General features: G+C 36.1%; 1 protein-coding gene across 4 annotated transcripts in view; it reads left to right on the forward strand.

Annotated features, from left to right (window-relative positions):
* MAPK10 (mitogen-activated protein kinase 10) overlaps positions 1 to 13,968 on the forward strand; it is a 351,818-nt gene extending 337,850 nt beyond the window's left edge. For 2 of the 4 annotated variants that reach the window (XM_029236032.1, XM_029236029.1), the window contains exons 13-14: positions 1,001 to 1,078; positions 13,063 to 13,968. In XM_029236032.1, coding sequence (XP_029091865.1) covers positions 1,001 to 1,078; positions 13,063 to 13,205 — 221 coding nt within the window. In that variant the 3' untranslated portion in view covers positions 13,206 to 13,968. The remainder of the gene's footprint in view (positions 1 to 1,000; positions 1,079 to 13,062) is intronic. The other 2 variants (XM_029236033.1, XM_029236031.1) reach the window with 2 other exon arrangements.
* Positions 13,969 to 14,399: the final 431 nt, after the last annotated feature.

Below are 14,399 nucleotides of genomic sequence, written 5' to 3' on the forward strand. Positions count from 1 at the left end.
AACCTTGAAAGAATTAATAATTATAAGTTTGGAAAAGAAAAAAAAATTTGAGGAAAATACCAGAATGAAGATATAAGAGGAAACCAACCGGTAAGAATGAGCAAAAAGTGTTATAAAGTTAGTAAAGAGAATCCCCTGTTCAAGAGGTCATATTGGAGAGTATGGAAAAATAAGCATATATAAACAGTAGATCAAGTAAAAGAAAAGATGAGGATGATAGACAGAAAAAGACTTGATTTGATCTAAAGAAGGACCAGAAGGCACTCAGGTGTTCATGATTAGGTAAGTGATAGGGTATAAATATCACTTGAGGAGGATGGACATAGACTAAATTCTGAAAAACTGAAGAAATACCTGTAAAGGATGATGATTATATAAATTGTAAGCCATTGCAAAGCACGAATGAATGGCACAGAATAATTTGTAGCTAAAAGCTATAAAGTAAAAAGTAATGAAGATATACATATTTTAAATTCTAGTAATGAAAAAGCCAGAGATGGATGCAAGTTTGGGAATAAATATAATAATTTTTTAATGTTGGATTTTATGCAAGTTTAGTTTTACGAATCCAAGATTTGAGTCTAGCAAAAAGATGAATAAGAGTTGGAAAACTGATAGAAAGTAACAATATAAAGCCACAAGAAGAATATGTGTATCTCTTAGGAAGTGAACATAAAAGAAAAATGGAGGTTCAAAACTGAGCCATTAAAATCCATAAGAGATAAAATTAGAATGCATCAGAAATCTCCCAAAGAATTCAGAAAACAAGTAACGTGTACTCTTCATACATTTTCTTGGTCAAATGCTTTATTGAGCACTTAATTTTGCCAGGCTCTGTGTTATTTCAAGAAAATGTAGAAATAGAAGAGTAAAGAAATTCCACTTGGTTTGTAATTTACTCAGCCCCACCAACATGTTATTACTTGTCAGTAACTAATGAATCACCTCTTTGGGTTAAGAGAAAATTGACTTTTATAACACTGATAACTGTTTCTTACAGAACTTATTTACAAGGAAGTCATGAATTCAGAAGAAAAGACTAAGAATGGCGTTGTGAAAGGACAGCCTTCTCCTTCAGGTACTCACTCTCAGTGAATAACCAATAAACCAATACTCGTGTATTTTTCTTGGCCTTAAGGAGAGATTGTGGTCAATAACATTGCCAATAGAGCACATGAACTAATATCACATGACTGTTTTTCCCTCAAATGATTTTAGTTTTATTCCTTTTGATATTTAGTGTGGCATTCATTCTGATTATAATGACCTAGCACAAGAGTTCTTTCAGAACTTATTTTAAGATAATAAGGAATCTTAAAGAAATGTTAACATGGGCTGGTTAAAGGGTAACTGTGCCTCATCAAAATTCAGAACCATAATGCCCTCTTGACCACCGAGTCAATGTAGAGTTCAGGAATCCCTCCAGCCAAAACCTTTTCCTTCATTCACTCTAATGTTTGCACTCTTAGCAAGGTTGATGTAACCATAGTTGAAGCCTTAACCAAGATGAGATCCAATTAAAGTCAGCATAGAAAATATTTCAGTTTGCAGTCTACAGAATCTAACACACATTTGTACATATACATACTTTACTGATCTTACTAATGTGCTTTAGAATTATTTGAGGTAATTTACTTACACTTATTAATGCTAGTATATTTTTCCGAAGACTTACGCTTTGAATAGAAAGAGAATATCTTTAGATTTAAACAACACTCAGATCATGCTGGCAAAAATGTAGGCTGCAGATTATTAGTTTAGAGGAAAGTAGACCTGGTGTCCTACCTCTGATGTATAATTTTTTCCCATGCACTTTATTTTTTCATTTCCATCTTTATTTTTTTATACTTTTTATTGGAGTATAGTTGATTTACAATGTTGTGTTAGTTTCAGGTGTATAGCAAAGTGAATCAGTTATACATATACATATATCCACCCTTTTTTAGATTCTTTTCCCATATTGGTTATTATAGAGGTTTAAGTAGAGTTCCCTGTGCTATACAGTAGGTCCTTGTTAGTTATCCATTTTATGTATAGTAGTGTGTGTATATATCAATCCCAATCTCCCAATTTATCCCTCCCCTCCCTTTCCCTCCTGGTAACCATAAGTTTGTTTTCTACATTTGTGACTCTATTTCTGTTTTGTAAATAAGTTCATTTGCACCATTTTTTTTTTTTAGATTCCACATATAAGTGATATCATGTGATATTTGTCCTTCTCTGCCTGACTTACTTCACTCAGTATGACAATCTCTAGGTTCATGTTGCTGCAGATGGCATTATTTTGTTACTTTTTATGGCTGAATAATATTCCATTGTATATATGTACTACATCTTCTTTATCCATTCATCTGTCAATGGACATTTAGCTTGCTTCCCTGTCCTGGCTATTGTGAATAGTGCTGCAATGAACATTGGGGTGCATGTGCCTTTTTGAATTATGGTTTTCCCAGGGTCTATGCCCAGGAGTGGGATTGCTGGGTCATATGGTAGTTCCATATTTAGTTTTTTAGGGAACTTCCATAGTCTTCTCCATAGTGATATGGAGGTTACCATGCACTTTAACTTGCTTCGGGAAACAGGTAGAATGAATTAATCAATTCTTCACACTGATAACTGCTCTTTAGTTTGTACCCACAGCCACTCTGATGCCCAAACAGATGCAATTCTTGTATGACCTGCGTTTCTCACCTCTAGATTTGAGGAAATGTCCAATTCTATCTCAAGTCTTCCCTTTCCTCAAAGAGGGTTAAGGGAATCATTGGGGTTGGTAGTCTACCCACCCTATTTATTCAGCCTAGCATCCATATCAATACAGGTCTGTAGAAGCTGCGTCTAACTTACCTGCATGTTCCATCTGCTGCTGATTAAAGAACCCAAAGACTGAATCCTACAGCCTCAAGATACCACCTGCTAAGGCAGAAAGACTCCTTACCTTAAGAATTCCCATAATGGCCAGAACATATTTTCTTATAATCTTTAAGAAGATGAAATACCAGGATCCAGTGAAGGGTGACCTAGCAGCTCGGGCTGGGACTGGACAAGTTTAGCAGAGTGTCATCTTTATTTGAAATTATCATGAATTCATCTTTTTTCCTTTTTAGAAAGAGCTCAGAATCATGCCACCCACTCCAGAACACCCCATCTTCTGCTCATCTCCTCCTCCACTTTCCCCTTGGCCCCAACCAGGTCTCCACAGCAACTAATCTGTGATGACATAAAAATTCATAATTCTCTTTTCAATACTTTCACAACACTTCTACAAAAGTCTTCTTATTCCCATGATTCATTTTATGCAAACTGTACAGCTCAGAGTGGGAAAAATGGGATTAGAAATGGTACAAGTTAGATCAATTAATCATTAATTAATGAATGGTCTGCCATATGAAGAAAGGTTTAAGTATTTGATAAAGGAACAAAGTTTGTATGTTATTAAGGCCTAATTCTTTAATCATTAAAACCATAATTCTTATGCAAAAATAAAGTGATTGCATGAAGAAGTTTCTTTTAACTCATTAATGAGGGAAATGGCAGAATAGCAGTTCCATGAAGATATGAGAAATTAGGATTTACATAGTCTGTGGAAAAAAGAACACTGAAATAAGATTACTAAATTAAATCAAAACTTGTAAATGTCCTACAGGGCAACCAGACCTATCTTTGTGGTTATGTTTTCTACCAGGCAGAAAAAAAAAAAACAGAGTTTCACTTTATCAGCTTTCTACGAGTTTACAGTGTTGTAAAACGTCTGGACCCTAATCAATTGCGAATATTAAGTCCAAAAAATTATGTTCCACAAAACAGTCAGATGACCCTTAAGAGGGCTTGTTAAAAATTGCTCAAGTATTGGGCTTCCCTGGTGGCGCAGTGGTTGAGAGTCCGCCTGCCGATGCTGGGGACGCGGGTTCGTGTCCCGGTCCGGGAAGATCCCACATACCGCGGAGCGGCTGGGCCCGTGGGCCATGGCCGCTGGGCCTGCGCATCCAGATCTTGTGCTCCGCGGTGGGAGAGGCCACAACAGTGAGAGGCCCGCGTACTGAAAAAAAATCAAGTATGATATTAAAAAGTTACATGCTCATTTTTTGCACTAATACCAAGTGTTGGATAATTTTCCTGAACAGTGTCTAAGGCTATTGACATAAATAATTTCTACATGCTCTGAATAGATGAACCTGAGTCCTGACCGAGTAAATCCTTTTTAAGTTTGCAAGAAATACATTTAAGGTGAATAAAGCCGAAGACTAGTTTACAGAGCAGTTTGTTATTTCTGGAATGACTGGAAAATAAATGAATTCCACTACAATATTTAATGATGAATATAACTAGTCATAGAGAAATTAAAATATTGGCCAGAATGCATGAGATTGCTGCCAATTCATATTCAATTTGTTTAAAATCAAACACATCCTCTCTATTTAGACTCACCCACTCAGCAGTAAATTTTTTCTCAACATTCCCATTTCTATTAATGGCAGCTCTATTTTCTTAGCCTCCCAGCCTGAAACCCCTGATTGATTTTTACTCCATACTCATCTTATGACTGAGTCATTTTCTACATCCTAAAAATTTTGTTTGCTGGATGTCTTACATCTAATTACCATGCCTTTCCTTTAACAGCGTTATGATTGAAGTTTTCCTGAAATAATTTTCCAGACTTCAGTCTCTACCTAAATTGATATTTCAAAACTATAGGTTTGAGCAATAATTCCACTGATCAATGCCTCCAATGGCTTTGCATCACTTATAATTTAAGCCTAGTAACATCTCCCTGACATGGATAGCCCTCTGTAATCCACGTTTTTCCACCTTTCATACTACACCCATTCTAGGGTCCTGTATTACCATTGTCTTACTTGACTGGATCCCCACCTTTTGGAATGCTGCCCATTCATAAGTATTCTCTTATTGAATACCACCTTGTTCCAAAATATTTTTTATATCTGTTCCAAAAGACTTTTCATATCTTCCCAAAGAATAGGATCTTTTCTTCATATGGGTCCTACTAGTACCTGTATTTTAAACATAGTCTTATTACCCTTATTGATTGAAATTCACTGAGAAGAAAGATGGTATGTATTCACCTTTGTGTATCATGCAGTGCCTGAGTGTTGTGCCTTGCATATAATAGTAGCTTGATAAATATTTGAAAATTGCTGCTCAGGTCCTCCCTCAGCATGTTTCTTGGTGCTATTCCAAAGACAGAATTCAGGACAGGATTATAACTTTAATATAGTATGCGATTCAGTATGTTCTTATGCCAATAAATATTTATTCACCCTATTAATCACCATGAAGATAAATTAACCAAGTATCAGTACATAAATTGTTGCTTTTGGCATTTGCTCATGCTTCAGATATAAAGTTTTGCTGCTTTCAGGTGGTTGTTTGATTTATTCATTTTTAGAAATGCATATTCCTCAATTTCTTTTGCATGCCTGTTTAGTTTAATATGTTAATGATTAATTATAAAATATGCCATGTAGGCTCTATGTGCATGTGAAAAGACCAAACTATTTTTTAACCATTCCAACTACCTGTAACAATACTAAATTATCTACCTTCTACGCATGCTCTAAACTATAGTTGACTGGCTTAAACAATTTATAGTTAAAATGATTATGGATTCAGTCTTTCACAACATGATTTTAAAGGAAAATATTCCTGGCTTAATTTTGAGAAATCATATGTATAATATATATTATATGACATATTTGTGTCTGATGTATTTGTGTGCATCATGTGGAGACATAGAATAGCCATGTGCTGGAGTTGACTCTTGCAGCTCATGAGAGCCACTTGTATACATCCAACTATGAGTTTTTTGACCTCATATTGTAGCTTGAAATCTACCATGTAAGATTTAAGACATAGAAATTGGCTGACTCTACAAATCAAGGCATTCCTCCCCCCGGAGAGCCAATTGTTAAATTTTTATTGGAACACTACTGTGTGTGTGTGTGTGTGTGTGTTTGTGTGTGGTGTATATATATATATATATATATATATATATATATATATGCAGTAACCTATGCTGGAAAGAAAAAGCAATTACCAAGAAAACTTTTGAAAAGTCAGCTTTTTTTGCATTCTTCATTATATTCACCTTTTCTCATTAATGTTGCATATCACATTTTATTTTGTAAATAGCTAGGATGAAGTAATATTACAACATAGACTCCCTTAATATTCAGTCACAACAATGCTGGGAGCCCTGCAGCAAGTGAATAAGTTAATGGGGTTTCTCAGTGACAAAATTGTTCTAATACCCAAACTCATGTTTTAGTGATGCTTTTTAAAATGTAAATAGGAAGTTAAATGTACATTTGCCTAATAATACACAGGTTTGAAATTTATTGATGGACTTGTATATCAATAAGAAATAAATCTAAACCTCAGATACATTTCTAAGTAAATAATTGTACTCCCTTCTGCTATCTGATTTCATTTGAATAGTGATTTATTTTCAATAGCATGGCTGCTTGCTTTCTGAATTGATTTGCAAAGATTGCTGAGGGAATAGCAGTCCGTGAATATAAATACATTTTCATCTAAAAGTATTTGTTATAGAACGTTAGAGCTAGAACAGACTAGGAAGTCATCTAGCTCTCAGTCTGTTCACCGCCTCATTGTGCCTGAGAAGGAAACATCCCACAAGTAACAATGACTCACCAAGATAGGGATGCTTAACATCAGGATGGGTAGAGAGTTTTTAGAAACTCTACATGGAAGATAAAGCTCTTCAGGTGATTTTAACATATAGCCCTTCCTCCTCCATATTCTGCATCCCATGGGAGTGTGTCCCTTCCAATTAGTCACAGATCTAGTCCAATAATTTTTTTACTTAAAAACCTCAGCCCCAAACAAATTGAAACTGAAGATTACAAAGACAGAGAAGGAATATATCTCAGTGATTTTTTAAAAATTGTAGTAGTTCTTCTAATTCTTTGTGTCTACTTTTTTTTAATGTTTGGATAGGTCAGGAAAATAATTTCCTTTAAAAAGCAGAACAACCTTTTCCCCTGAAATAATGAATACCTTTGGCTAGATAACTTCTAGCTGATAAATTTTTGTTATTGTAAGTTACTTCTTTCCATAAAACCTAATTTTTTCCGGGTAAAGTTGAAAGTAGCTAGTATTTTTTGTTTGCAACTCTGTTAGTATTTTCAGTTAATTTTAATGACATTTTTATTGACAAAAATTTGTAATGCTTTACTGATGATAAAACATTTTTAAAAATGTGTATCTTTACTGGTTTCTCTGAAAACAATATAGGAAGAAGGGATATTTATCACACTGCTAGTATATCCTGGGCAAGTGGACATTATAATCAAGTTCAATTCAGTTCCGTTCTATTTAAGAGATTGTCACAAACTGTTTGGCAGTAAATTAATAACTTGAAACCAAAATCTATGTCTGGACCCTTCTATTATTTGTGTTTGGTTTTATGGTTTAAATGTTCATTTATTGCCTACACAAAAAACAGACTTGAGAGGATCATCCTGTAAAGCCAGAGGTGGCTACAGTCAAGAGGCATATATTATGGTGCAATAGAAAAAGTAATACAAAAGTAAAAGTTTTTTTATATTATAGTGGGGGACAATTTTTAACAACCATCTCTTTTAAATAAATGACTGATTATAGCATTTACTAATTTCTATGCTGTAAATATTCTCACTGTGATCAACTTCAAGCTACTGATGTGACATCAGTGAGGGCAGAGTTGGAAAGAAATGCTAATAACTGACTCTCAAAAGCCGCTAAAAGCTACTCCAGCACACCACTAGATAATACACATGATTCTCCCACCATAGCACTGTATAAAGAGGAACTCTTCTCATACAACCCTTCTCATGGGAATGAAATGGAGATTTTATAGAGGAAGCATTAGAAGAGAGGTTGAGAACCTCTTTTAATACATTTGTGCTATAAGAAATCAGGAACAATAATCTACGGAACCCTAGAAATACAGCTGATAAGGATTCTGAACTTTGAGTAACTGAATACCAACTATAATTTGCATTCAACTTTGATAAAATAGATGGCAGGACCATTCCAACATAGAAGATAGAAATTACAGAAAGCCAGCTGATGAACAAAAGGAGAAGAAAGACAGCTACAACAAAGTGATTTCCCTTAGCCAAAACTAGGTCAGCAGTTTCATCCATTTCATAGCAGGGAGAAATTTGCTTTCCCTCACAGAACCTCTCTAGAAGAGTACACACAAAGGATACTCAGCGTTTTGTTAAACTGAGTACTTATTCTGGGCTCAAGAGTTGGGATAGAGGAAGATAGAAGAAATTAAGAAATATAATGAAAGAAATCAAAAGAAGCAAGGGAAACATAAACATGAAGTAATCATGTAACAAAACTATATATAACGGGCTAACCCATATGGCATAACACTTAGAATGGTAATTCCGTTGAAAATATGCTGATTATAAAATAGGTGCAGTAGGAATGTGATCCCCCGTATATGAAGAATTTATTAAAAGCTGCCCTGACTTTTGTTGCCTTCATTCAGAATTATTTATAGATAAAAATTTGTGTTTTACTGGGGAAATTTCCTCAATATTTTTTGTATAATTTCTCTAGCTGCCATTGTTGTGGGTTTGTGTTTATTTGTAAACATCAATCTTATAAGGGAGCCTAATCTCAGCTGAGTCTTATCTCACCCTGCTTGAATCAGTACTCAGCTTTAACTGTGACGATTGGAACATGTCCACATAATCAATTTCAACCAGGAAAGGAGAAAAAGTTTATCTCAAAAGGATACCAGGTCTATTTTGTTGAGATACTTTAAAATACTTTTTGGTTTGCATTAAGCCAAGGGACACAGAATAGCTAAAACAATCTTGAAAAAGAACACAGTTGGAGGATTCATACTTCCTTATTTCAAAACTTACCATAAACCTGTAATAGTCAAGACAGTGTGGTATTTGCATGAATATACACATACAGATCATTGAAATGAAATTGAGAGTGCAGAAATAAAGCCTTATATTTATGGTCAATTGATTTTTAACAAGGATTTCAAGACAATTCCATGGGCAAAGAATAGTCTTTTCAGTAATTGGAGCTGGGATAACTAGATCTCCACATGCAAAAGAATGAAGGTGAATCTCTACCGCATCATATGCAAAAATGAAACACAAAATGGATCATAGACTTAAATGTAAGGGGTAAAATTATAAAACATAGGAGTAAATCTTCATGATCTTTGGTTAGGAAATGGTTTCTTAGATATGACACTAAAAGCACAAATGACAAAAAACATAGTTAAATCCAACTTAATATTTAAAAAGTGTGCTTCAAAAGACACCATCAAGAAAGTGAAAAGAGGGCTTCCCTGGTGGCGCAGTGGTTGAGAGTCCACCTGCTGATGCAGGGGACACGGGTTTGTGCCCCGGTCCGGGAAGATCCCACATGCCGTGGAGTGGCTGGGCCCGTGAGCCATGGCCGCTGAGCCTGCGCATCTGGAGCCTGTGCTCCGCAATGGGAGAGACCACAACAGCGAGAGGCCGCATACCGAAAAAAAAAAAAAAAAAAGAAAGTGAAAAGACAATCCATAGAATAGGAGGAAAACATCAACAAATCTTACATGATAAGGGGCTTGTATCCATAATATATAAAGAACTTTTACAATCCACTAATAAAAAGAACATAACACAATTTAAAAAGTGGCCAAAGTAGCTGAACAGACATTTCTCCAAAGAAGATATACAAATGTTTAACAAGCACATGAAAAGATGCTCAACATAATTAGCCATCAGGAAAATGCAAATAAATCACAATGAGATACCATTTCACATACATTAGGATGGCTATCATCAAAAAGATAGATAATAAGTGTTGGAGAGGATAGGGGAAAATTGGAGCCCTCATACACTGCTGGTAGGAATGTAAACTGATGAAGCCACTTTGAAAAACAGTTTGGCTGTTCCTCAAATATTAAACATAGAGCTATTCTATGACCCAGCAGTTCTCCTCTTAAGTATTTACCCAAGAGAAATAAAACCTTGTACATTAATGCTCATAACAACATTATTCATAATAGCCAAAATGTAGAAACAACCTAAATGTCCATCAAATGACCAGTGACTAATAAATAGTTAAATAAAAGTGATGTATTCATACAGTAGAATGTTATTCAGCCATAAAAAGGAATGAAGTAGTGATTTAAATGAACCTTGAAAATATTATGCTGTGTGAAAGAAACCAGTCACAAAAGGTCACATATTGTATGATTCCATTTAACTGATATGTCCAGAATAGACAATTTTATAGAGACAGAAAGTAAGTTAGTCATTGCCTCAGGTTGGTAAGAAACAGAGTATAATGTTTCCTTTCGGGGTGATGAAAACACTACAAATTGATTCTTGTGATGGTTGCACAACTTTGTGACTATCCTAAAACAACATTGAATTGTACAAATTAGATTTGTGAATTTTGTCTCAATGAAACTGTTAAAAAAAGTTACATGGGCAATATTTTATATTTCAAGTCAAAACTAAATCTAAACTGTAGTACTGTGATTTGAAAGCCATCTGTAGCATAGGGATATATCATCTAGGAGATAAATGGACAGTAATCTCACTCTGTTGGCCCACAATTGATCAAGTCTTTATTAGAATCCTATATCTAGTTTTAATCGCTACCCTTTAATAATGATGTGGAAAAATTGAATATGATTCTGAGAAGCCCATCACAGTGATGCTCAATTATTACAGGCCAAAGCTGATGAAAGAACATGAGGATATTGGTATAATTTAATCTAGAATCAAGGAGAAAAGCAGAGCTGGGTATTTGGGCTATGTAATCAAGGGTTGTCTGCTGACATAGGAAATCTACTAGCATATGTCATGAGAGGAAATGAACTAGCTCTGCACCATATCTGTAAAGGATATAATTAAGTAAAGTTGGAATAAATTGAAACCAGATAACTTCACATTATATATTTTTTCTGATAATGAGAGTAAAATTATTTACAGGAAGATGTTAACAAGACAGATTTAAAAATCTAGAGATACTTAAGATTAGGAAGTACAGATACTTTTAAGAGTTTAAAGAACATGAAAAATGCATAAGCCTTTTGTGTATGAAAATACAGGATACAAATGGATATACATTAAATGATTACAGTTAAAGAAACTTCCTAGCAAAAAGACTAGAAAGAAATATAACAGAAGTTTAACTGTTCTTATCATTAATTTGAGGATGAGTGCATATTGTTACCTTTTTTCCTGTATTTTTTATATTTCTCATAATTTACATAAATATATTTATAATCAACAAAAATTTAAAAAACATATAGGGTACATATAATCTGTTTTAGTTTATGTGTGTGTGTGTCCTCTCCAGATACTGTCACATTTGTTATTTGTTATTTATTTATTTATTTACTTATTGCTGCATTGGGTGTCTATTGCTGTACGCGGGCTTTCTCTAGTTGCGGTGAGCGGGGGCTACTCTTCGTAGTGGTGTGCGGGCTTCTCATTGCGGTGCCTTCTCTTGTTGCGGAGCATGGGCTCTAGGCGCATGGGCTTCAGTAGTCGTGGCATGCGGGCTCAGTAGTTGTGGCTCATGGGCTCTGGAGTGAAGGCTGAGTAGTTGTGGTGCACGAGCTCAGTTGCTCCGTGCATGTGGAATCTTCCTGAATCAGGGCTCGAACCCGTGTCCCCTGCATTGGCAGGCAGATTCTTAACCACTGCATCACCAAGGAAGTCCAAATGTCACATTTTAATCACATTTTTTCCGCAGGCAAGAAATGTCTACACCAGGAACAAAGAGATTGTGTTAACCTCTCCACTTCATTAGATTTTTTTTCTGAATTATTAGATCTATCTGATAACACTATCTTATTTGGGATTTATGATTTTCACCAAATATATCTTACACACTATATTTTCTCAAATAAAATACAATGTAGTGAGAATTCCTCATCTCTTATTTTAGATGCTTATACTTTAGATATTTTTAATAGCGAACTATTTCACAAAACATACATTTTACCACCCATATTGCTTGAGTATAAAGAATCTATAAAGAGAAAAAGTAATTGGACTCTTTCCAGGGTGCTCTGGTTTAATTCGATTTTACAATGCCACTGGCTCATCTTTCCTTTGGGGTTCTCAAAGCTGTTGTAGCTCAGCAAGTATTTACTGAGTGATTACCATGAGCAAGTTTCTTCTCAGAGTTTCAAAGTCTTTATATTCCCACATAGCAGATAAATTTTAAAAATTTTGCAAATTAATCTAAGTTAGTAATTCAGAGTTCTTATTTGGAGATTCCCAGGTAAGCAAGCCTGCTGGAAAGTAAACACACAATCAAGAGGTGTGCTCCGGCTTCTATTCTTTTTTTGGTCTATGGTAACTTTCATCCACAGTCCTAGTTGGCTTTTCTATATGGACTTTTAAGTTTGATGTCAAATTAATGACTATGTAATAATATTTACTTAATATACGTTCATTTCTCTAGAACTGTAGCCTCCAAGAAATTCTGATTTCTGGGCTTCCCCTCAGCCCATATTTCTGGGGTAGGCATCTTATGTGTGTTTGTTTTAGCTCACTGAATTTGAAAGCATCCAGGCTCAGATGATTACGTTAAAGGGTTTTGCTCATTTGCCTTCTCCATAGAACAGTGGTCTTCAGCCCTTGACACCACAGTCTCTGGGGAGCTTTTAAAACATGCAAATGCCTTGACTTCACCCAAGGCCAACTGTATTACAATATTGGAGGTACAAGGGGTGATTGGGGTTTTTAGTGGTGTTTTATTGTTTATTTTTTTGTTTTCCTTTAAGAGCATTACAGGTGATCTCTAAGGTACAGTGAGATTTGACAATTACTGCATTAGCCTGTGAATAACTTGTGACCAGGGATGCTGTGTTGTTATCTTGATTTTCACCATCTAATACCGTGCTCTGTATTCGTTGTTCTATGAAAGTTTGTTGAATGAGTGATGGGCCAGACATCCCCTATCATATTTGCCCGTGCCTGCAACCTGAGTGACGTTCAGCTGAGCCCAGTTCCAGGTTTAGTCATGTTGGTCTTCATTTTCTTAGCACAGGTGCAGCAGTGAACACCAGTGAGAGTCTCCCTCCATCCTCGTCTGTCAACGATATCTCCTCCATGTCCACTGACCAGACCCTGGCATCTGACACTGACAGCAGCCTGGAAGCCTCGGCAGGACCCCTGGGTTGTTGCAGGTGACTAGCCGCCTGCCTGCGAAACCCAGCGTTCTTCAGGAGATGATGTGATGGAACACACACACGCAGACACTCACGCACACACACAAACACAGACATGCAACGACAAGAAAACAGCAAGGGAGAGAATCCAAGCCTAAAATTGAAACAAATCTTTCAGCCTGCTTCTTCTCCAGAGTTCTGTATTGCAGCTAAGCCAAATGTATATTTAACTTCTAGTTGCTCTTGCTTTGGTCTTCTTCTAACGATGCTTACTACAGAAAGCAAATCAAACACAATTAGAGAAGCCTTTTCCATAAAGTGTAATTTTAATGGCTGCAGAACCAGCGACCTGTAACTGCCCTTTCAAATGGCATGACAAGGTGTGCAGTGGTCCCATCCAGCATGTGTGTGTCTCTATCTTGCATCTACCTGCTCCTTTTGGCCTAGTCAGATGGATGTAGATACAGATCCGCATGTGTCTGTATTCATACAGCATACTTACTTAGAGATGCTACTGTCCGTGTCCTCAGGGCTCTACCAAGACATCATGCACTGGGGTACCACATGGTCCATTTCATGTGATCTATTACTCTGACATAAACCCATCTGTAATATATTGCCAGTATATAAGCTATTTAGTTTGTTAATTGATTAAGCTGTATGTCTTACAAGAAAACATGTAAAGGGGGGAACATGGGGGGAGTGAGCTCTCTTGGACCCTTGAAGATGTAGCTTCCAAATTTGAACTGATTAAATGGCACCTGTATACCAATTTCTAGAAAGAACATATGTGATGCTTATGTACAGTATGGGGTGGGAGGGGGTAACAGTTTCCAGGTGCTAAATGTGTTTTGACCTTTAGAAGGAAGGCAGGAATAAAGGCTGAGGGTCTTTTCTCTGATAGAGAGTGGTGGGGCAGTGCGGAGGAAGGCCTGAAGGAGATTATTAGCCAGATACTAGGAGACACCGACATTCATATTTTAGAAAGGAGACCCCATTTGCTGTTTACAAATTATGTGTCACAACTGTCAGGTGAAGAGGCAGGGTTAGTGTGTACATATCTGATGGTAAGAACCCTTCCCTGGAACAGAGTGGAATTGCTTCCGTACGGTATCCCTAACAGAAAATGAGCCTACCTAGGCTATTTTCAGATTGTAGGTTGTGTTTTCCATGAGTGTACTACTTTCCAGGTTTATACCTTGCCAAGGTCTTATTT

The sequence above is a fragment of the Monodon monoceros genome, unplaced genomic scaffold (assembly GCF_005190385.1).
Source record: "Monodon monoceros isolate NGI ecotype Baffin Bay Population unplaced genomic scaffold, NGI_Narwhal_1 Super_Scaffold_20, whole genome shotgun sequence".
NCBI lineage: Eukaryota > Metazoa > Chordata > Mammalia > Artiodactyla > Monodontidae > Monodon > Monodon monoceros.